This window comes from Caloenas nicobarica, chromosome 7 (assembly GCF_036013445.1).
Source record: "Caloenas nicobarica isolate bCalNic1 chromosome 7, bCalNic1.hap1, whole genome shotgun sequence".
NCBI classification, from domain to species: Eukaryota; Metazoa; Chordata; class Aves; order Columbiformes; family Columbidae; genus Caloenas; species Caloenas nicobarica.
Genome location: NC_088251.1, coordinates 18,638,046 through 18,662,158, shown reverse-complemented (window position 1 = coordinate 18,662,158; position 24,113 = coordinate 18,638,046). Strand labels below are relative to the sequence as shown.

At 37.1% G+C, this 24,113-nt stretch overlaps 1 protein-coding gene across 5 annotated transcripts in view; it reads right to left on the bottom strand.

The window, feature by feature from the left end:
• Positions 1-24,113, bottom strand: part of MAPK8 (mitogen-activated protein kinase 8) — a 52,102-nt gene that overhangs the window by 10,563 nt on the left and 17,426 nt on the right. For 4 of the 5 annotated variants that reach the window (XM_065638360.1, XM_065638364.1, XM_065638361.1 and 1 more), the window contains exons 2-7: positions 16,038-16,204; positions 13,223-13,352; positions 11,891-11,949; positions 11,625-11,763; positions 6,722-6,887; positions 1,819-1,890 (exon numbers count right to left, since the gene is read on the bottom strand). In XM_065638360.1, the coding sequence (XP_065494432.1) occupies positions 1,819-1,890; positions 6,722-6,887; positions 11,625-11,763; positions 11,891-11,949; positions 13,223-13,352; positions 16,038-16,159 (688 nt within the window). In that variant the 5' untranslated portion in view covers positions 16,160-16,204. Of the gene's footprint in view, positions 1-1,818; positions 1,891-2,234; positions 2,307-6,721; positions 6,888-11,624; positions 11,764-11,890; positions 11,950-13,222; positions 13,353-16,037; positions 16,205-24,113 lie in introns of all 5 variants that reach the window. The other variant, XM_065638363.1, reaches the window with a different exon arrangement.

Sequence of the window (24,113 nt, the reverse complement as noted above, 5' to 3'; positions counted from 1 at the left end):
TGAAACAAAGTAAGACTATCATACAGTAGTCAAGGCAACATGAATTTTACTCAACATAATAACTAATTAATAAAGGATATACTTCTGAGAAACAGTAAAAATTAAAATACTCACAAAATGTATTAAACAAATTTAAATAAAGGCTTTGTTTGGGTTCTAGAGAAGAACTCATTTCCTGATCGAACACATATTGACAGTACGTCAAGCTACTACACATCACCAAGGCACTTGTGAGAACTACCTCGTGTAGGTGGTTTGTCCTTTGTTCTCATTTTAATACCTGAGCCCAGTCTTGGACCCTCCCATGTTACTGATCACTCACTAATGACAGGCAATGCTGAGCACCGGTGGGCACACAGAAGATGAAATCTTGGCCCACACAGGTCAATAACAACTTTGTAACAGACTTGAATACAGAAGTTCGAGTGTTTCAACAATGTGTAAGGAATGTCTTAATTGGAAAATTTAGACAAGTTAAAGGTGAGATTGACTAGTTCATGGCAGAAGAATTTAATATGTGTTACTGAATTAAATAAGCAATGTTGGCTCAGGAATTCCTAGTTGCAGATGGTTAGATACTGGGAGAGAACTCGGGTAAAATTTTATATATGCTTATCTCATTCAGACATTCTCCCCAACTTTTTCTTTTTGGCTACTGTCAAAGACTGGACACTGGGCTACCTAAACCTTCAGCTGGATGTAGCAGGCCCTCTCTTATGTTCTTAAATCTTAACGGCAGACCTTTATATAAGATTGTTCAAAGTTCTACAGTGCTTTAGTACAGGCCTTGAAAAAAATCACACTGAGACTAAACTGAGAAGCCACGCTAGCAAACTAAGATGCATAAAGCTAAGCATGGTGCAACTCACAGAATGACAAAGCTGTGTGAAAGTAAGGATGCCCTGGATGTCCTCACTGTGCCTCAAAATCTTTACCCCTAAATGGTACTATATCAATTATTAAACAGTTTACCTGCAACAAAAGCAGGAAAGATTTCTGATGTCACCTAAAAAACTGGAGTGGAAATACTTGTAAAGCAAATAAGATGCCAAACTCCAATGAGATTCACTAATTTTCGTGATGTTCCAGAGGTTTCAGCTGTATTTGCTTGTAGCACACCCTTTGTCTGAAGTATTTTTCACAGAACGACCCGTACAGATACCACCAAGCAATTCAGAGAACATAAAAAGATAAGTGCCAGAAATTTCTGAACTGTTTGCAGAATAACTTCTGCAAACAAAAATATGAAACTCCAGAGTGTAACTAATGAAGCCAGTTAGGCATTTTTGGTAAGCATTTCCTATAAAACGTAAATAATAATAACCGCTAACATGCTCGGATACTAAACGAGATTAGTAAGTTATTACATAAAAATGATCTCCAAAGCAAAAATCAATGTATGTGAACCAGTAAAACACCACCTAAACAAAATAAACCTGTATTATATGTGACAACATCCAAAAGCAATGGCTAGACACCATATTAAATTGAAAAAAGAAAAAAGAGAAAAAAAAAAAGAAAAAAGAAAAAAGAAAACTAAGCCTGTTTGCCCAAGTGGTATTTTTTTCATCTTGCTTAGTACTAATCTCTAAAGACAGTCATACATGCTAGCGCTCCGTTGAGGTTTTGCTTTAAATGGTATAACTGTAGACATTTTTGCAGCTTCCTGGAACCAAAACAAAGAGCTTACAAGTTGTATTTTGAAAAGGCAGTTTAAAAGCAGTATTTTTAAAATTAGAACCACCTTAATCTGGAACTATATTGCTGCAGTATCTTTTGACCTTTTACAACTACATCCCAGGCCAAAGGTAAGGATACGATCTGTACCAGGAAATAAAACACCACCTTTGATCATTTCTCCCATGATGCACCCAACTGACCAAATGTCAACTGAAAACAAAATGGAATGATATTAACATAAAAGATAGTTATTAAAGTAAATAAAAATATCTGGACGCACACACACATGAAGTGACTATAAAAAGCGTGTGTAATGAAAATGAGTGAAGGTGAATGTATGCTAACTACAGGACCAGCAGAGACTATGTCCTACTGCCAGGTGCAGCCTGAATATAAATGAAGTTCTTAACACTTTTTTAAGTGTATCACAAGAAAAGTCCATGTTCATTTAATAAAAAAAAAAATTGTACAATAGGCATTTTCATGACACAACATCAATAAAAAGATTAATCACTTCCTAACTAATTCAACCTGCTGCAGCAGCACAAGGATACAGTCCCTTCCTGGAAAGAGGATTTTGTGGCAAACCATTTCGCCCATAATGCACCCCACAGACCATAAATCCACTATGTTTGTAGCACAAAAAGAAGGAAAAGCAAAGCAAACGGTCATTTAAAATTAAAAAAGCATAACATGACTGCATCCTATAAAGTGCAGAGACAGCACAGGAAGAAGAGCAAGTCTTTATATTAATCAATGAAAACACTTTAAAATACACGGTTTATAAGGATTCGCTTTTAACTGTCCCAAATACAAGGCAGAAAAACATCCTTTTGTTTAACATAGTGTTAGAGCAAGAGCTAAAGCAGAGAGAGAGAGATACACATGAATCAAGCAGAGTAAAGCCCTTCACCAAGCTCTGAGGCTTTCAATGCTACCTCTGCCAATAGGCTAGACTGGAGCACTGAAGATAACTTAATTTCTTGAACGTAATTCCATTGAAGTCGTAGGAATAACTTTGAAAGTAGCAAAGTAAACTGACCTTTAAAAATACTGTGTAACCAAACAGTTTATACTTTTAGGAGAAGAATTAATTGGTTATTACATAGGAATTAAAATTTGCCATCGAGTATTTCCTAAAAGTCAGATTATCATGCATCTCTCTCTCCCTTTAAATAAAAAGCAAACACGATCAGTAAAAGATCACTTAGAATTTTAGAGGATCAGTTAATGACAATATTAGTATGCTCCTAAAAGATTTTCAGTTAAAATTATTTGTTTAAAAATATTTCTCCAGTTATGCTGAAATAACATCTTATACAAAAGAAAAACTCAAAAGCATTTTTTGTATGAAATACACATTTTCTACATTAACTTAAAATAAATCTCTCAGAACATATACTCCTTACAAATTTACTTTTTACAGGTATGCCAATTTCTTTTGTAGTTGCTTTCAGAGATACTGTTAACTCTGTATGCAAAAAATTTCTTGAAGTCACATTAATGAATTTGTATTATTATGATTACTTTTATGTCAAACATGACACTGGAATTTCAGTTAAGCACATAAGAAAGGAATTTAAATGAGAACAATTGTATACTAAAAATCACATGTAAAAGTTCTGAAGGAGCTCAACAATGTCAAGCAAACAATGCTGCTTCTTATTGAAAATACTTCTTCCCCCTTATTTACAAGTTCCTCTAAAATAGTATCTAAATCATGATAAGAGACCATAGTTGTACATATTAATAGGTCAAAATTAAGGGCCTGGTTCATTTAAAAAATGATTGTCTACATTTCATGATTAGTGGTGTCTTCAAAAAGTCTTTTCTAGTGCTTAAGAAAAGTACATGTTTGTCTCAGAGATCTAATGGCCTGAAGCCAAGTTTTGCATTTGGCTTTTAAATAAAATTCTGAATGTTGACTTTTTCACCTGCAAAACAGTCTGCTGTCATCGGAAACCAAAATATACTCAAATCTACTGTAAATAGTTTGTGTCCAACATGACAAAAACGATGCTCATAATTGCATGGAGTCTGGGAAGAGAAATAACATGAGTCAATGACTTATATTCATGCCTCAGAAGACAAATTACTTCAGAGGTGAAGACAAACACTAGAAACAATTCCTCTGGTCACTTTACAAAACAACTTGTTATATTTGGGGTCTTTTGGTTTGCTGCTTTCATTAAACAAACAAAACCTGTCTATTTATAGGTTTCTAACTTTTTAATGAAGCTAGACTAACTAGTACATAGGGAACTGCTCTTGTGAACACTTCTATGAAGATTGAGTCAAATCTTTAAAAGGATTTTTCAAATCTGTAGTAAGATCTACTGCTTGCCCTACAGAGTGTATTTTATTGTTGAAAACCTTGTTTGGAATGAACTTACTATTTTCTACAATTCTAACAGAAAAAATTCTAAGTGAAAAAGAAGTTCAAACCCAGTGTATATACTAGGAAATTTAAAAGTAGTAGTTTCAGAGGGTTTGGGGTTTTCCTTGCTTTGCAGTGCTTCCTTCCTTATAATTATGCACATAATCTAAATACGTTAAGGTAGGTGTCCACAGTTTTTGTGTCATTCAGTTCTGAATTTCTTGAGTTGGCAAGGCCTAGTATCTTAATGTAATATAACAAAATGTGTTTTACCCTCTTCAGTATCAAAACCTAAATAGAAATTAACTCTATCATCTGTTTGCCTGGGATCTTTGCTAGTTTTTAAACAATTAAAGATTTCATATGTGCATACTCTGCAGTATGTATCTCAGTCATCAAAACATATATTACAATCCTCCCACATCAGTTCAGCGGGGCACTGAAATGACATAAAGCTGCCAGATAACCCTGTTCAATTAGACTAAGTGTTAATGTTAGCCAGTAGGTAGCTGTCAATTTCCAATATTTAACTCTAAATTAAATAAGTTAACTTTAACTGTGGGTTTAAAGGACTAAAATAGGCATCAATGCTAACAGTCGAGGATCCTGGACAGTCCATGGTTGTTATCATAAGTACATCCTTTATATCTGCATCCCTGTCAGGGGAGCTCCACAACGAGGAACTTATCAGGCAGCAACTGAGTAACAGTTTATCTAAATAGACTCTTAACGACAACAGTACCTATGGAAACATAGATTGTCTTCTGATTCAGCCAACAGATTTCCTTCCACGTTCTCCAAAACTGTCATTCTCAACTGAACGACTACGTATTTGGTTTTGGGGAAGATGTGACAGTTTTTCATAGGAAAGTAAATTTTTATTCATATTCTGCTGTGCAACACAATTCACACTAGCTTAAGGAACAGGATTGTCACTAGCATGACAGGGTGCTCTAGAACACAACCTATTTAACTCCAGTAATCAGCAACATTTTAGTGGAAACAAAGTATCATACTTTTGCAACTCAAAGTTACTTAATATTTAAGAGAAAACTGTAAACCAGGCAAGCTAAGTCAGAAAACTTGTGACTTCCATTGTATCAATTCTTTCTGTAAGGCAGCTACATGACTTGGACTACAGCCTTAGGTTCTTATATCTAGTGTCTCTTAGCTGGTCAGTGTAAAGCCTTGGGCGTGGAAAAAGAAATACAAACTCTAATATATGCTTTCTACAAAACTTTAGCAGTTAAAAAATAACTTTAGCTTCGCTCCACTCAACCTATCTTCTAAATTACAGGAAAAACAGCCAACCATGGAGCCCATTTGAAGGAATGTATATCCTCTCATGCTCACTAACAATCTAAACAGAAATAAAAACCACAGCCTTGCAAAAAAGATCTATCCTCATTCATTTGAGCTGGCTTCTTTCATTGTCAACACTGTCAGAAGTTTTTATTCTTGGCTTTTATAAATGACAAGAAAATAAACTCTCTATGCACATAGCAGCTATGGTTTACACACAACCTGGAGTCCCTTGCTGTAATGGTATGCAGTTGCCAGGGAAGTTTGCAGACTATGTTCAGAATCCTGAAAAGCAGAGCAAGCCCCAGTTGTGTCAGCAACCTGCTGAGCTGTGTCTCACATCACCAGGAGACAGCAAACCAAGCCTCGAGCATCAGGGCATCGCACGGGCCTTACTGGAGGACTAATCGATAGAGGGTCAGCAAACGGTGACCTCTGCGCACTGTGCCTGCCTGGGGTGGAAACACCAAGTGAGCTGAAGTGACCACAGTGACAGCAGATCAATGAAACGGCAGCAGAACTGGGGCTGCCACAGCAGAATTTCAGGAATGACATACTACTTTCTTTGGTTTCCTAGAGGATACAAGGTCCTTCATTCAGAAGATGCAACGTACTTGATCGTGTGTTTCCCTCAAATGCTGCATACTTTCCTTATTTTCTTGTAGAAGATATTCAGAGAAGAAGGGCCACAGAGTGAGTATAAGGAGGAGGGAAATGTATGCAAGCAGAAGGACAAAGCAAATAAATTTCCTTGGAATTCGTCATGGACCTCAAAGAATCTACGATGCTTCATAACAGTACTCTGCATTCTTGTTTCAAGTATATAGCTGAATTTTTCTGCAGCAACATTAACTAAGAATTTAGTGCAACAGGTTAGGTTTAATAAAAAGTAATGCCACAGTAGGTAGTTCTAGCTTGTTTGTTTCTCAGTAGCCTTTTAGTTCCCTGCATCCTGAAAGACTATAGTGAATGTAGTTATTTAAACATTAAATTTAGGACACACATTTGCTGATGAATTACAATTTACATTCTCCTCAGGAGTAAAGTCAGATGAAGGTTATCAAGGTACATACCACGTATTAAGAAAATACATTTACAGTTCTTCCTGGATGAACTTAATCTACTACTAAGCAAGTTATTTAAATTTTTAAACAAACAAGGCCCTCAATTTCTTCTCCTATTAAATGTAAACATTTCTAATGGTTTGAGCTGAATAAACAAATTGGTGCATCCAGAATCTGCATTGTGATCACAAGGCTAATTTATAAAATTTCTACATCTAGAAAAAAAACATTAACATGTAAAATGTGGTGTGCCAAACAAAAAATAAAGCTATGCCAAAGAAAGACTATATTTGCTGACCGTTTTCTTTGTATCCCATCCCTAGGATGACCTCTGGTGCTCTGTAGTAACGAGTCACTACATAAGGCGTCATCATAAAACTAGTTCCTGCAGTTCTGGCCAGTCCAAAGTCAAGAATCTTCAAAGTGCAGTCTGACTTTACTACTATATTACTGGGCTTTAAATCCTTTAAAAAGAAACATCATATGTGACTGCTAAGACAAGCAAAAAGTACTCTGTGGTTCACATTTTTAAAAGATAATACTGCTAACATCAAATGCCACATATACAACTAGGTTATTGCTATAACTGCAGTTTCTTTCCCCCTTGCATTAATTCATGTGCATTCAGCAGACTACAGAATTAATACCCTTATTGTGCTTGTAGATTTATATAGCAACTAAGGAAGGAAAATACAACCAGCATTACAAGATATGTTAGCAATGCCTGAAATAAATTGAGGTTAGTAAGAAATGTTAGCTCTGAGGAAAGGTCTAGAAAATGTTCACTAGAACAACAGTTACCACTACGATGCAGAATACAAGCAACATAACAATTGTTGAAATAATTTGATGCAACAATCATCTTGTTACAAGAATTATTAAAATTATAACATGAATACAAAAAGTAAAAGGTTTCTTCGCTAGTTAAGGCTGCATTACCTCTTTTGAATCAATGCAGATGTTTCCCTGAACAGGAAATAAATTCCCATGCTCACACAGATTTAGTTTCCCATTTAGAATTTGGTTTTACACTCATTTTGGTGACCAAACCCAAAAGGGCACCATTGAAAAACTGCCAGAAATTGACACAATAATTAAATTAGAGTGCAAAACACCCTGATATAGCTTCAGATCATCTTAGTTAGAAACTTGGTAACTGTATTCTCTTCACTTGAACCCTAAAACCAGATTGACAACAGTGGCTATACAACATTTATTTATACACTACACAGGTGTCCTGGTTTTGTACCTACTTGGTCATTATCTCAGGAGGATCTTACACACATCTGAATGTCACAGAGCAAATATTACAAAACAGAGTAGCTTCAGAATAACTTTGTTATGATAAAATCATTCACAGCACACAGGCCGACACAGATAAGGCTTGGAGTCTTTCTGCCTACTCTCCACTAAGATTAATGACAGAAAAACCTGAGATGCGGTAGAGGACTCCAGCATTTGAGCTGCAGGCATTTGATAAGTAGCCTGATTTTTCACTGTTTCTTAAAGACTTTAAAGTGGTTATCTGCAAGATATATGTAGCTTTCATTTGTACTTATATGGCTTTCAACAAACGCCTCAGAAAGCTAAGAAAGCTGCACTAAAGACAGAGAGGAAACCACAAAAAAGAGTTCCAGAACAACAGAATTTTAATGAGTAATTAAAAGGCTTGCATACTTACACCCTTACAAAGACTCTGCAGACAACTTCGCCTTAAAAGATTCTCAAACACCACAAATAAATTGAAGTATTATAAGGCATTCCAGCTGTTTAATATGCATGTTTCATATTCTGCTACTGTCCTGCTTATTATCAGCTTTATTTTTGCACACTTCTATTATTTGGAGGATGTTCACTGATGAAACCCAGGTGCATGCACATCATATTAACTATACTCATCCTCCCCAAAGCTGCAGGATTAGCACTGAAAATGTTACGAGATCTTCCCTTTGCAAGAGAAAAATCACTAGGAGAACAAAAAGTGAAAGCTTACAGAGTACTGTCCATCCTTAATTTCTGAATATCATGTGGTTGTCATGAAGCCTAGGAACATGTTGCAATTTGGCATACAGAGCTGTTCTTCAAAATGATTGAGGCGAGAGTTGACTTACACTGCATTGAAATTCACGCAGAACCAATACTTCTTTTGTTTTAAATAAACAAGGACTCAAAAGCTCCTGTAAGAGTGGTTAAGTTTGTTAGGCTGTATAAATATATCCAGAACCTATAGCAGAAAGTGTCTTGCCTAACCTTAAAAATGTAAAATGTCAGCGCCCAAAAATCAGAGATTATTCACGGCTGTCTCCCCATTAACCAGACAGCGAGAGAGGGACACCTCTGAAGGGTAATTCAGGGCTGCTATGGCCTTTTCTCTTTCTAAAGGTTTGTGTGAAGGGCTTCCATAATTAGGAACCTTTGTTAAGTGCTCAAAATCAGACAGAATATAATGTTTCAGAGCCTCCATGCAAGACTAATGAGACACTTTGTGTCCTTCAGCAAGTCAGTGAGGCACAACGCTGCAACACTGATCATTCGTCCTCCTCAGATTGCAAAATGTAAATGAACGTGTACTTGTACACTAGCTGGAAACTCTGTCTCTGCAAAACGTTTTGAACACAGTAATGCTCATTTGCCAATATCTGTTGAAGCTGGTGTAAAGCTACAGTCACATCTTTACCAAGATCAAACCTTTATCCACTGATATGGCAGCTAAGTATTGCCCCCTACAACTTCTAGGTGAAACTGTTTGAAACTCTTTATGTTTAATCTCTGCCTTGATCCTTGACTCCAGTTTGCTAATGAAAAAAAAAAAAATCACTTATTTCTATGGCAAGTAGTATCCAGTGCTACAGGCACATATACAGATTGTGGTAATTTCGGTCATTCAGCAAGCTTTGAAAAAGTTACTGAGATGCTGAAATTAATTATCACAGCTGTGTTAGAAGATGAAGAACATAATTAAAAAACATGTGAAACTACCAACACCAAAAAAAGCAAAAGATTTAGAGGACACTGAAGAAGTAAAATAGATTCATAGCCAGAATGTTCCCTGGCAGCCTGAGTAGTGCAGACTATGTTTAAGGAGTAATACGTTTCATCAAAGTAATTAGTTTTAGACAATAAGGACACTGGAGGTGAAAGCCCAGAAGAGTGGTATGAAGAGTTACAACTAGAGCCACACGGTCCATATGAAATATGTCCCTTTTCAAGCATGCCCTCCTTGTCTTCTGAGGTTTAGCTTGTCCACAGAGAAACAGGATTTTGATACTTTACACCTAGAAGTATAAAGGTGTAACACACACAGTAGGTACGTTTTGCCTGAACATACTTAATCTTCTGACAAAGTCTGAGAAGAAGTTGTCAGCTGAAAATCTACCATGAAGACATGCAAGTGAAATGTATCTGCCCATGTCCTTCAAAAGCATTCATGCATACATATGTTCCTATTTACATAGTAATTGTATCTTTAGTCTCTTTGGAATAGGTTATTGCTGTACTTCATTTTACTGCACAATATGAAGCATTTCAAAGACCATCCATATTTACACAGGAAGGAATTCTATCCTCAAATCTGTCTTTATTCCTGCCCAGCAACTACCTGAGTAGTTACTTCATTTCTATAAATGTATGAATGTTTACATGTATCCATAACTGCTTCAGTGTTTTGATGCTCATTTTATACAAGTACAAACCATCCGTAAAGCAAGTGAAGTTTTAGAAAATCCCTCCTGCCTGCCCCAAGATCCACAAAAGAGACACTCTTACATTACCTACTCTAGCATGTCCATACAATATGCAGTTTTCCAAAAATAAAAAAGACCTAGGAAAACCCACAGCATTAAACTTCCATACCTAAGTACTGAAGAGACCAGAAAATGTGAAGCTATGTACAAACCCCTGATTTCAATTCGACAAGCATGAGGATACAAACGGCTGCATAATATCAGTCATATGCAATATATTAATAATACCACAACTGTATTAAGTGAAGTATCCTAGTTTTGCCTAGCATTCCCAGAATAATGGAAGAAGCCCACTGACCTGCCTCAATGCCTACATGCAGACCAAGAAGCACGGCGTGCAATGCCTGGCGGCAGACGATGCTTCTGCCTACCCCGCCTTGCCAATCTGATGAGTACTAGAGGAAGCTGAGCAAAAGGAAGCAGTATTTGGCCATTCAAACTGTATTGTCTACTCAAGCCGTCCCAGTTCCCTTCAGGGAAAAACAGAGTGACTGGGTGGGAGTGTCACATGGCCAGATCCAGCTTGTGGCCATTCAACACCCCAGTCACAATGAGGTGGAGTACTGACCTGGACAAGCATCGTAACACAGAAATTCCTGTGGTGCCATTTGTGATTTAGGTTGCTGTGTTCACCACCCCTGAGGAAGACTATGCAGTAATGACTGAAAGTATCACACATAAGTTTAATTATATCTCTGCATCATTTCAGAAATGAAAACTTTTAAAGCTCTCTAAAAAATTACAATGAACAATATAGCACTGTAGAAATAGAAGCTTACAATTTCCCAAAATAGCAGAGAATATATTTGAAGAGTTATAACTAAACAATCTCAAGCAATATTTACACTACCTACAAACATATATGAGATGTTCAGCTTGAACATGCAAACTTAAATTCAGAATTTCTTGACTGGATTACAACACATACACTCGCCACTTAAAAAGCAGCAGTCAGTTTTGCCGGTGGGCAGTCTGAGTGAATGCTTTGTGACACACAGGTGTATGCAAGTTCCATTTGCAGGTATTTTTCATCATCTGCCTATATGGAGACTTCAGATATTTATTCATTACTTTGCTAGTAAAAGAACAGAAATAAAATGGGCATTTATTTCAAAAGATGGGATTTCAGGTTTGGTTACCAAAATAAAAAAGGCAGAGACACTTTCAGATATTCTTTCCTGCCACAACTAATAAAATAGAATGTTTTCTAGAATTAGAAGAGGTAATATAACTCACTGCAAAAAGCTTTATTTACTCTGTGCAGATTATTACCAAATCACTCAAACATTCAAAAGGTTCATTCCAGAATTACAGTGGAAAAAGTGTGATTGTTTCTTTTCAGTTTTCCTTGGGACAGGCTATGGATCACCATTTGTGCTCCTATTTCTGAATTTGGCTTTCAAATACTCAAGGCAAAACCAAGTACGATGCAAAATATACAAACTTAAGTCCACTTACCCTATGTATAATTCCAGCTGAATGAAGATGTTTGATACCACACAGCATTTGATAAAGAAGATAGGACATTCGTTCATGATCTAGCTCCATCTGAATCACTTGGCAGAGATTTGCATCCATGAGTTCCATCACTATGTAGCTTACGAAGCAAAACAAAGAATAATAATCAGATAATACTGTGATTTTATTGTATCCTTTCCCTTGTTCATCTTTCTGCATGAATACTTCTAAAATGAATTCTCAGCTTTAGTTTAAATCAGACTTACACGTCTTGAAATTCTTCCAGGGATTTTTGTGGTGTGAACACATTCAGTAGGCCGATTATCTGTAGGAAATGGGAAGAGGAAGTATAACCACACTATAGCAATAGCAGAGTCACAATGTCAACATTTCAAAACCAATACCCAATATTCTGATGTGAGCTTCCCAGTATACGCTGAAGCTCGAGATGCTCAGCAGCTCAATCAGGCCTAACATGCTGCAACAGATGCTAATGATTTTAGGAGGAGTATTTTTCCTCCCAAATCACATAATCTAGAGACACTCTGTGCCTTAACAAGATGATATTCAAAGCTTAAAACCTAAGGAAATTAGTCAGTCTTCCCCTGCCTCCTACTTTCAGTTTGAAGAGAGCTGGTAAGATTTTTATTGCATATGAGAAAAAAACAAAACAAAAAATGACAAATACTACCTAAGATATACCACTTTGCCATTGACAGAGTTGAAACAACAAGTCCACCCAAAGAGCAAAACAGATTCTTGGAGCTGCTTTAGGATGTTTCCAAGTTGCTAAGAATGGATGGGATGTGCAGAAACAGGTCAAGCTACTACTCATCAAGAGTCAGGCAGGCTTGCGATAGTTTATCATCATACAGATTTTGCTATTAGGTAAAACTTCCTTCACAGAATCCACATATTAACCATCTCTGCTTTAGAAAACACACAAGATTTTCCAAAGTAGCTTAAAGATGGAGTAAGTCTTCTATGACTCTCCCTGGCCCTAGCAGCCAGAGGGCATTTTATCTTGCTAAAGGGGGATTAAGAGGGGGAGTGAGGAAGACAGCACACAGCTGTCTCTGAAGGAAGAAAATGGCCAACGCCAGCCTTCCAAAACCCAACTCTGATAAATTTATCACTTATTCTCTCCTCATTTCCGTGATCTGGTCTACTCCAGAGCTTCTTAAGCATCAGACAGTTCCTGTTGTCATAACACAAGATTCCTAACTCATTCATGCACCAGGGGAAAAAAAAAAAAAATTACAGCCTTTTTTCCTTCTCTTTGTCCAGCAGAAGTAACAGAAACAAGGATGCACTTACTTCTCACAGTATTCTTAGTTGCCAACTGCCTAAAAATGTAGCAATGTAGCACTGACTCCCTTCCTGAGTCCGAAGCGGGTATTTAAAGATAGGGTAGGTATTAAAATGAGCCAATAATAGCTCTTCTGAAAGAGCCTTCTGTACTTATGGAGACATAGCCATGCAAAGAAAATCTCTATAATCTACAGAGGATGTCATTCTCCGAAATCACTTTTAAGACTTTTACAAAGAAAAACCTTCTAGTCAATTCTATCACATTTAAAGCAGGACACTGCACTTACATTTTTGTGATTAACGCACTTCATAAGAACAAGCTCTCTGTAGGCTCTTTTAGCGTGAGTTTGGTTCTGAAATGGTCGGCTTAACTTCTTGATTGCAACATTTCGTTCAAGGATGGCATCATAAGCTGCACTGTAATTAAAAATAACATTTTACATGTCAGTGTCAAGGTCCTTTAAGTTGTGGAAGTTGCCACCTTTTTCAGATACCTTCTATCATGTCTGCAGATAAACCAAATTTCCAGTATTATTCATCTTTAGGGAGTACAACAGCAAAGTGCTCTTATATGCTGAGCACTTCAAACTTTACAAATGTTTCTCAGCTTCATAGTACTAACACATGACAATCTCCACAAAAAAAAAGCATATCCCCGCTTCCTAAAATATCTTACTAAAGATACTGAGCTCTTGCCATTCATTGGCACTCAAGAACAGACCACCTAAAAAAAGATCCAAAACACTTCAAACATAAAAAGCACATCAGTTTTATGTAAAATCTTCACACTGAAAGGGAGGAGAGAGATTATACAAAGGTCCCATGCTTTCACTTATGCAGTTTCTTAATAACCTCAGAACACTGAGAGCATCATTGTCAAGATAAAACAAACAAACAAAAAGAAGCTAGGAAAGCCTCAACATCTTAATGTCACTGACTTTACTTAGTAAAGGAAGAAAAACATTTTGTTTGCAGACCAATGCCAAGATTGTCATATGATTCAGTAACACAGGCTGCTTCACTGATGCAGGCTGTTACTGGGGAAAACTCCCCTAAGAATCACATTTCCATGACAGGAAGGTATGCACTTTGTTTCCTGTAAGACCTAACATGACAGCTGACTACTGTGCAGACTCAGGAAATATTCATCAGTTACTAAAAAAGCCTCAGCAGGGAAAATGATGTTTTCTTCTCTCTTATCAAGAATGGTACTCAAACCTAATGAACAACATCTGCCAGTAAACAGTCAGCATCCGCTAAATCCAACTAGCTACTTTTAAAAGTGTGTTGTCTATATAGTATGTAGGCTTGAATGTTTGGTTTCTGTTGTTTTTGTGGTTTGTTTTTTTTTTTACATCAGCAAAACCTCTAGTCACTAACAAAGAAAAAAAAAAAAGCAGGGACAACATATACCAGTAACTTTCTTTGGTTTACATTTTCCACTATCTGGAACTTCTCTCATCTACCCCCAAGATAAGGAATATCTCACAAAAGAGTGGCAGAGAAGTGGCCAGGAAAGATTGCCAACATGGGAATCCTGTACCAGTATTTAAACTTCTGCATCCTTAGTACATAACGGTAGCCTTAGAGTCTCAGTATTAGATATGGTTGAGCCTTTAGGCCGTCTGCTTAATATTCCTCCAAATCAAGTTGGATCAGGTTTTTTGTTTGTTTGTTGATTGCTTCATTCAAAACAAGCAAACAAACAAAACCACAAACATCAACCCAAATCACAAGAATTACACCCTATCTCCTCCAGACATGGGCAAGATTTAACTACATACACACTATGGTCCTCAGGGTAATCAGAGGAGTTTCACTAAAAAGGCTTCAATTACCACTAGTAGCAATTACAGAATGACACTAGAGTAATTGAATGGTCAAGCTTTTGGACCTCAGCTCAGGGAAGGGCAATAAATTTGGAAAACAGGCAGTAATGTATGACTAGGAATCAGTAGGACAGCGATAATATCTAAAGCTTTTGCAGGCATTTCTGTAGCAACTAAAGACTCCAGTCAAACAACTATGTCCTCGTTATATTAATTCACATGCAAATAAATCCAGATCAGTTTTTCTGCTGCTGCTGCTTACAGACCAAATAATGTTAATTCCATAAACTACCATTTTAGAAACAATTCTCTAGAGTACTGGCCTTCAAGTTTTCATTTACACTAAGCACACTATTTTATTAACTCAGCTAAAACACAAATAGAAATTAGAAGCACACCCGTACTGCACATTTTTTAAACACTGATCAAGACAGCATTTAGGCAGTAAAGAGGTTACAGGGAAAAGCGTTTGAGAAGATTATGGTTTTCTCTATCTTTCTCTTCCTTGATGTTTCTTTTGTATTTTTATGTCCCTGGTTAGCAGCTTAAGTGTTACAATAAACTGGAAAGTCTCCAAGATCCTGTGCTACCTATATCCTTCTCTTGAACCTTTAAAAAAGTCTGAAGAAGCTTAAACAAACATTTCTTTGAGGTAATGTCACTGAACAGGAAATAGTGCCCACAAGCAGCTAGTTGTCACCAGTCTTAATCAGACACTCTTCAGTCCACACAGCACAACTCTTATTCAAATAATTATATTGTCAAGTAATATTTTCCTAAACTGCATCAGGTATTTACACATTACAGTGACAAGCAGCATCACAAATGCTCATTAACTGGCATCAGGGACTAGTTAGATTTTGAAACTGTTATAAATGAACCAGGGTCCTAACAAACCATTTCGAGAAAAGCATTTACAAGCATTAAATATTATATAGAGTATTTCTGGCTTCTGTTTCACTGTAAGCAGCGTGGCTTAGGATTAGGATTAGTTTCTTTATCCAGGTTTTTCCCCTGCCATTAATTTATGGGACTCAGCACAGCTGGCTGAACTTGTATTGAAGGGCATCAGTTTGGAAGCTGGAAAGGACATAGGTCAAAAATCAACAGCAATAGCCCTTGCTGAGGAAAAACGACTAACTATTGCCATTGCTGGTTTGCACAAAAAAGGTAGTTCTCCACACTCCTACTCATTAACATACAACAGCTAAAGGACTCAGAAAATTCTATCAAGGGAATATTAAAGTATATTTAAATTTTAAGGAAACCTTACCATACTATCCCTTGTGCTCCTGATCCTATTGGTTTTAAGTTTTGATACCGTTTCAATACAGTGAAAGTAGAGTCTCCAATTTCAACACTGTAGAAATTGTTGTCACGCTTGCTTCTGCTCATGGCGGCAACTTAGTTAGATTGCTTCATTCAGATTTTGCTTCTGGCCTGTAAAGAAATAAAACTTTAAAATCTAAGATTTTACAACTGTATATAATCTGACAAAGGCAAAATTCTTTATAACACATGGAAGACACTTCCCCAATAAGTCCCATATGCAAATGTATTTATTTTTAACATCTGTAGCAATAAGATGGCGTGTCTGAAATGTTTTATTTTTAGGAATGTTCTTAAGACAGGATTCTAGAAGGGCAAAAATAACAGAAAAGCAGAAGTGAATAGTAGCAAAAATCTTAGGCAGAAGAACAAACAGGCAGGAAGCTACATGTCATCCAGAGAGTGCCATGAAATGAGTGCTGCCAGCCCTTCACACACACACATGCAGCAAGAGAGACAGATTTGGAGCAGACACTCTGCAGAGGTCTCTTCCAACCTAAATTGTTGCATGACTCTGTAAATACAATGGTGAGAAAACATCTTCCAGACACTGCAATGATCAAAATACTCTTGGTCACAACTAACAGGAATACCTGTCACTCATGTGGAAATATACATAGCCAGTCTAGGACAGAAAAGGGAAGCTGGCCTTGTCAGAGATGTTACATACTAGCTCCTATGAAAAAAAGTAATCAGCAGGGAAAGCAAGACCAAGAGCAAGAAAAAAGGATGTATATTCCACAAAAAAACTCCACCTTATATTGAAAAAAAGAATGGCAACATCTCATTGCGCATGTCCACAGGAGAAAAAAATAAAACTGCACAGTGGTTTTTAGTGTATTGTTTCTTGTTTCTTGGATGTTAACTGCGCACTTTTAATTTTCTCTTTACAGGTGTTTTGGGTGTAGCTGTAATATAATTGATACCTAGCAGCACAAACTCCTGCTTGACTAGAAGAAGAAATTTCTTAATTTCTTCAGGAGCTACAGCATGCTGTTTTCCTTTGTCACTAACCTGAGGAATATTTTCCCGTATTATTATTCAAAGGCCCAAACAAATCCTTAGCTTCTGTATGCCATGATGCTATATATTTGTTGAATTTTAAACAAGCTTTGAAAACGCAGACAGTAGTGCAAATGTGGCCACAAATAATAATAATCACAAATGTAAAAGTAGAATTCATTTAAGAATCTATAAACTGACCAGATTCCACTTTCAACTAGCTAATCTTAACCTGCATAACCTGCATCATTTAAGCTATGTAGGTGCAATAAAAAGTACTCTGAAGTTCCAAAAAGGACACATTTTTAACTATTCAGTAAATTATAAATTTAAAATGCACAATCTTAATCGGCATTTATCTCAAAAGAAAAGTCTATTAAACAAGCCCTTTCCAAAATACTGTCAAAAAAAGAGTCCCTGTCACAAAGACTTACTCAAATACCAAATGAGCTTGTACCAGTGTATAAGCAGTATTGCTGAAGGCTTCCTTCTCCAGTTGACAGGGAAGGCACAACTGGACAAGAACTGTTGCCTTACACAAGAAAAACTGTACACAAGCTGGGGATCCAGACCGTAAATGGTAGGTCTGTGGGGTGGAGGTGGGCTTACTGGAAGGAGCCAAAAAGCCTAATTTCTTAGCAATACACAACGCCATCCCCAGATCTTTCTTCCCTTTCCCTTTTATCACTGCATCTTCCGACTCTGCCTCTTTCTCAACACTTTTTTTCACAAATGTACTCACTCAAAGTTTTGGAATAAAGATGCCCAACAAATACATGATGACAAAAAAACAAATCAACCAACAAAAACAAACAAACACCCACGGAATTAGGAGATAGAAAATTTGTTGTGGAAGGTATGAAATCAGCCAAACAAATTTTTGAAAATCAGAAAACAAAGAATGAAAACAATAATTTACACATCTGTTCATCATCAGCTGAGAAAAAAAAAAAAACCAACAAAAAAACCAAAACACAACTATTGAGTTTATCCACTAAAACTGTATTAAGACGTAATGACATTGAACGATGTGGGATTAGCCAGAACAGCTTAGCAGACAGACCTCTGCTGTTTGGTATCAGCATCAAGATAATGAAAGTTTATTACTTCACTTTGGATAACTCTTCAGAAACGAGTGCAGGAAGAACTGCTCCTCTCCATCCAAGGTTTTCAGATGAATGTTGGCACCTTCACATTTAAAGGCCAACATTTTGAATAGCCAAAAACTACTGTTTAATTGATTTTTCCTTCAATTTGGTAAACTTCATAGGATCAAAGGGTGAAACAAACCAAGTATAGTTTAAGAAAGGATCTTGAGAGATGGTATTCTCTCAGAAAATAATTCCTTGATATTAACAGATTTTATGTGTATAGCATACATGGTATTATTGCAAAGCAAATTTTATTGCCTTAAAGCTTTGTCAGTTGTTACATGTTCAATACTGTAAGATGTGCTTGGCAATATGTACTGGGAAACCTGTATTTACTAACCATTTTATAATTAATAATAGTATTTTAGCATAAAGCATCATATAAAATAAATCCTTGCTTATTTTGACCAAGGTAAAAAAAAAAAAAAAACCAACTCCGTAGGTAATATTTCTGTAATAAAGTTTTCACTCCTTTCTGAATATATTAGCTTTGCAGTCACCTAGGTACTGCCTATAACCCATTAGTCTAACCCTCTCTGCTCCAAAGATAAATGAAAAAAACCCAAATTGTACACTAAGTCTAAGCTTCATAATTGAAAAGCCCACGTTCTGAACTATTACAGCAGCTATGCTGGTGCTAAAAAAAAAATCAAGTTTGTGACAAGGTTTGGTATGAGGCTGAGGGAGCTGGGTCTCTTTAGCTTGGAAAAGAGGAGACTGAGGGGTGACCTCATTAATGTTTATAAATATATAAAGGGTGGATGTCACAAGGATGGAGCCAGGCTCTTCTCGGTGACAACCAACAGTAAGACAAGGGGTAATGGGTTCAAGCTGGAACACAAGAGGTTCCACTTAAATTTGAGAAGAAACTTCTTCTCGGTCAGGGTGACGGAACACTGGAACAGGCTGCCCAGGGAGGTTGTGGATTCTCCTTCTCTGGAGACATTCAAAACCCGCCTGGACGCCTTCCTGTGTAACCTCACCTAGGTGTTCCTGCTCTGACAGGGGGATTGGACTACATGATCTTTCGAGGTCCCTTCCAATCCCTAACATTCTGTGATTCTGTGAGTATTCTCTCACTTCCGGCAGTGACTGTATCATAGCCAGAGGAAGGTACCAGGAATGTCACGCTCTCATGGTCCGTCCCCCTGCACTCTGCGTGTGTCTCCCCGTGAAAGCTCCAGAGATGACAGGGAATCAACCCTCTGGCCCAAGAGAGAGAGAAAGCAAAAAGGATAGTTTTGCCTGTACATGAGTTTTTGGCTGATAGACAGCTTCGGTCAGGACTACAATACGCAGGAGGAACCAGCCCCACCACCCCACTCATTCGAGGCTGAGTGTCCTCATCTTCAACAATGTGGATTTGCCACTTCCACCCTCTGCTCTGCATGAGGAACAGCAAGCACATCCTTCACAAAGAGCTGTCTCCTCCCTCACTTGCCTTTCCAGACCCATGGAAAAAAATCAGACTTATCTAAAGAAGACACATCTAACCAGGCTTTTTCAAGCCTCAGAATAAGTACTAGGTGGTTTTGTTCTCCAAGCTTGAAACCAGGCGAAGGGTGGTGTTTTGGTTTGGTTGTTTGGGTTTTTTTTAATTGAACTGTCTAAATAGAAAAAAGAAGTATCTATAATACCTACTTTAACAATAAAAAATAATTTAAAAATTCAAATATTTTAAATCTATTTAAGTAGCTATTTATTTTTTTAAAGAGAAACTATCCCAACATTTATTCCTACAGCAAAATTTTGTAGATACATTGTGACACGTTTCAGAGCATTTTGAGAGCTACAGTTAGAAAATAAAAAAAAAAAGCTAGACTTTTTAGTCACCATAATTTTTACATTCTTATCTTAATTGAATACAAATTATAAACTCCTGCCATCAATGGTTTAATTATAATGGGTTACTTAAAAAAGAATGAGCTAAGTGGTTGAGGGACATGATTCAGTGACAGACAGATATAATTAAATGTGCCTCCATCCAGTTGAAAAATTCATCAACTGAGGTCAGTCATGACACAACTTAAAATTTAAAAAATCCAAAGCCAAACAAAAAACCCAATTAGTAAAGAATAAAGAAATAAAAGGAAAAACAGATAACATTCTATAAAGGCACTATCAGATTCTAGTTTAAAAGGCTTTCCCTGCTACTGGAATATTTAAAATGTTAAAAACCACACCATACATTACATCTGAATAATACAGATCAGCCTACAATGCGCTGTATCTTTCTACTGACAATTGAAAAACCTCAGTCTTCTAATTGCCAGTGTATCTATTTAACTCTTTACAAAACAAATTACAAGAAAGTTTCAGTCAATGCTTCCCTCTTAGTCATGAAACTTGTTAAGTAACTCTTCCATATAAGAGATGTTCTTATAATAGCCGTGGATATTCTGTGAGAGATCTGATCTACCTGGTCTATGCCTCAAGCACCCCACATCACCAGCCTTACAGACTGTGATGCCCAAATGTCTCCCAGACCACTATTTGGGTATATTTCCAAGCCCTAGGAAATGAGTAAAGAGTAAGAGCGGGGAGATGAGTTTTGCAGTGCAAAGATTGCTTTTGCAGGAACTATTTACAGAAGGAAGTGAGAAAAACAAATAGCTCTGGTCTTACACACAGCAAAACCAAACTTCTGCACTTTCAGTAAGGCACTATTTCAGGGAAGAGATTGCTTTCTAAATAAAAAGTTTAAGGAATTCCTAAGAAGCTTCAAGTCAGGATGTAATGCACAATTAAATGCAATCAAAACACACAAGAAAAACAAATACTCTGATAGATACCACTGGGTTTGTGTATTTCAATATACATCCACATACAGCAGCTCTAGTGCACCAGTCCAAATTTGTTGCATCTTTTAAAGACTAATATATTTAATGTCTTGCAGCCCAACATGCAGCAAAGAAAAAAAAAAATCTACTTTGCATTAGAATATTCTCATCTACCAGTACTCAGGGTACTGACAGTTAGCACAGTCCAAAATAAGTCTTAGGAGGAGCAGCTGAGGGAACTGGGGCTGTTCAGCCTGGAGGAAAGGAGGCTGAGGGGAGACCTTATCGCTCTCTACAGCTACCTGAAAGGAGGTTGTAGCATGGAGGGGGCTGGTCTCTTCTCCCAAGTAACAACTGATAGGACAAGAAGAAATGGCATCAAGTTGCGCCAGGGGAAGTTTAGTTTGGGTATTAGGAAAAATTTCTTCACAGAAAGGGTTGTCAGGCATTGGAACAGGCTGCCCAGGGAAGTGGTGGAGTCACCATCCCTGGAGGTGTCTAAAAGGCATTTAGACGAGGTTCCTAGGCACACGGTTTAGTGCTAGAGTTAGGTTATGGTTGGACTCGATGATCCTGAGGGTCTTTTCCAATGGAAATGATTCTATAATTCCTGATTTTTTCCTGTTCACTAACTTACTGCTGAGTAGTCTTCTGAAGTCTAGCTTCAAAGATCCACAACACCAAAAGCCTCAGTCTTTATATGTTAAATCAAGTCTAAGTCCAGAAACTGGCAGACTTTCAAGATTCTTACACAATGTATGCCTACAATGTTTTTCATTAAAACATGATTAAGCTATATCAGATAAACTCGCCTGCATGAAATCTGACATTTTGTTCCATTTTCTATCAGTTTTGCAGAGGCACGTATGGGAAGAAAGGCAGGATGCGGATTCCAGATTTCTATAATTAATGAGGAAACTAATAATACATTTGTCCCATTAACTGTCAACTTGCCAGAATGCTGTCAACTATCAGCAGGGGATCCCACAGAACATTACAATTTCCTCTCACACATCAACTATTGTGCTCTCCCTTGAAAACACCTTGCCTAAGCAAGTTTCAATACACGGCAACCTTTTAGCAGCAGCCCACAATTACTCAACATAAGGACACTCCAAAACCGAACCCTAACATAGTACGGTGTGGTTTGGCATATTAGCTTACTAATTCTTCAGATTGCCATAAACAGTATTTACCTGAGAAAGCACAACAAAAATGCTGGAAATTGAAATAACATTATATCCATACAATAAAAGGCCCCTAGGGGACCCACAAGGCTGTGCATAAGTCTTGGTCTGATTCCACTAGAAGCAACTAGAATTCAATAGTCCCGCAAGAGACATAAGATGGTCAACAATTTCCACTCATCACTTCTTTTATAGACCTTGATAAAGTTTAAGATGTGAAAGCATGAACGTGGACACAACGAACTTGTAGCTCCTCAAAAAGATAAGTAGCATATATCTGTTAAAGTAAATATTATGGATAAACTTCAAGAAGTATGGACATTTATAAAAATGCTTCAATGACACCCCATTCTCCTGCTCCTCCACAAGTGAATAACATTGACAATGAAGATTGACCAAATTTCTTCACCCAGCTTTAAAATAAGCATATTTAAAACAACAGTAAGATTTTAAAATAAAAGAAACCATGTATAGCAATGTTTACAAATATGCCAACATCTGCCATTTACTTTTGTTTAAAGAAAGGTGTGTAATGTAGCATTTTTCAACAAGACTGTTCTATATAAACTTGCTGACTTAAAGATATCTGGATAACATAATGTTGTATTTTAATACTAATATCACACTTTGTCTCTAGTAGAGAAAGCATTCACTTTATTAATCAACATATAGAACAGTGTATGTACAGTGTATGTTAAAATATTTTTCCAGTACAGCCTAATTACATTGGCCAAACAGAGGATTTGGGGATGCAAAGTTGGGGTGGCAAAGAAAGAAGTTAATCCTTTGCTCACATATCTCTTGCTTAAAAAATACTATTGCAAGTGCGTTACAAACCTTAGTAATGGCCAGATGGACTTAGACATGGATAAAACAAAGAACTCCCAATGCAAAACTATATAAACAATACCAATATATTTGGTAAACTTGCCTTTGCAGAATGTGTACATTGATTTATTTAGAAGGCAGAGAGAGATGACTTGATGCTCATGCAAGGCCCTGTTTTATGTTACGCTTTTTACGCCTGTGATCTATAACCACCAGACAGCGCTATGAAGGGAATTCCAACGTAGCAGAGCTTCAGCTCTAAACAGCACAATCCAAAATTGTAAATGAACGTAATGTGTTTGAACCAGAGCTGGCACCAGCATGGCTGTGTGAGGCTCATGGTTACATGGAGCTCGGGGTACAGATAAGGTTATTAGACCTGTACCCACTATGTCACTATGGCTGGATCTGGGGAATGTAACATTTTGCTTTTAAGATCAATCCAGGCTCATCCACACCAGGACTCTGAGAAGTGCAGCTGAAACAGCAGGCAATTATGAGGACTTCCCCAGCTCAGACAGGCCCTAACACCCAAGTTAACCACAACAAGTTTATGTATCCACAATTAGAACTTAATTGGAAAACCATGTGCTTTCAACTAGACGTCTGAGTATTTAGCTTTAGTGCAGCATCACCATGAAATAATATTTTCTTGGCTATCACACCTGCTAGCCTTCACATCAACTAGATACCAAGTCTATGCTTTTAAAATCAGAGATCACTTTAAAGAGAACACATAATTATGCATAACACTACTTCTCTCACACATTCCAGGCATACAGAGGAACAGAAATGGAACAGGTTTTGTGGAAGAAAGGATCTCTCAGTTTACACAAGAGCATAAAATATTTTATGACCTCTTCTGCACTTTACCTTCACTAGAGATAGTGACAATTAACAGGAAAGCTTCAAAGGTTGCATTGCAAACTGACAAAAAGCATACTTTGACAGATATTTCTTCAGACAAAGAAACAAAACTCAATTTTCCCACTAGGGACAGGGAAATAGATTTGCCTAGACTACTGCCAACTTAAAGGGCGGAGAAATATGTGCTCTGTACAGTTAGGTCTCT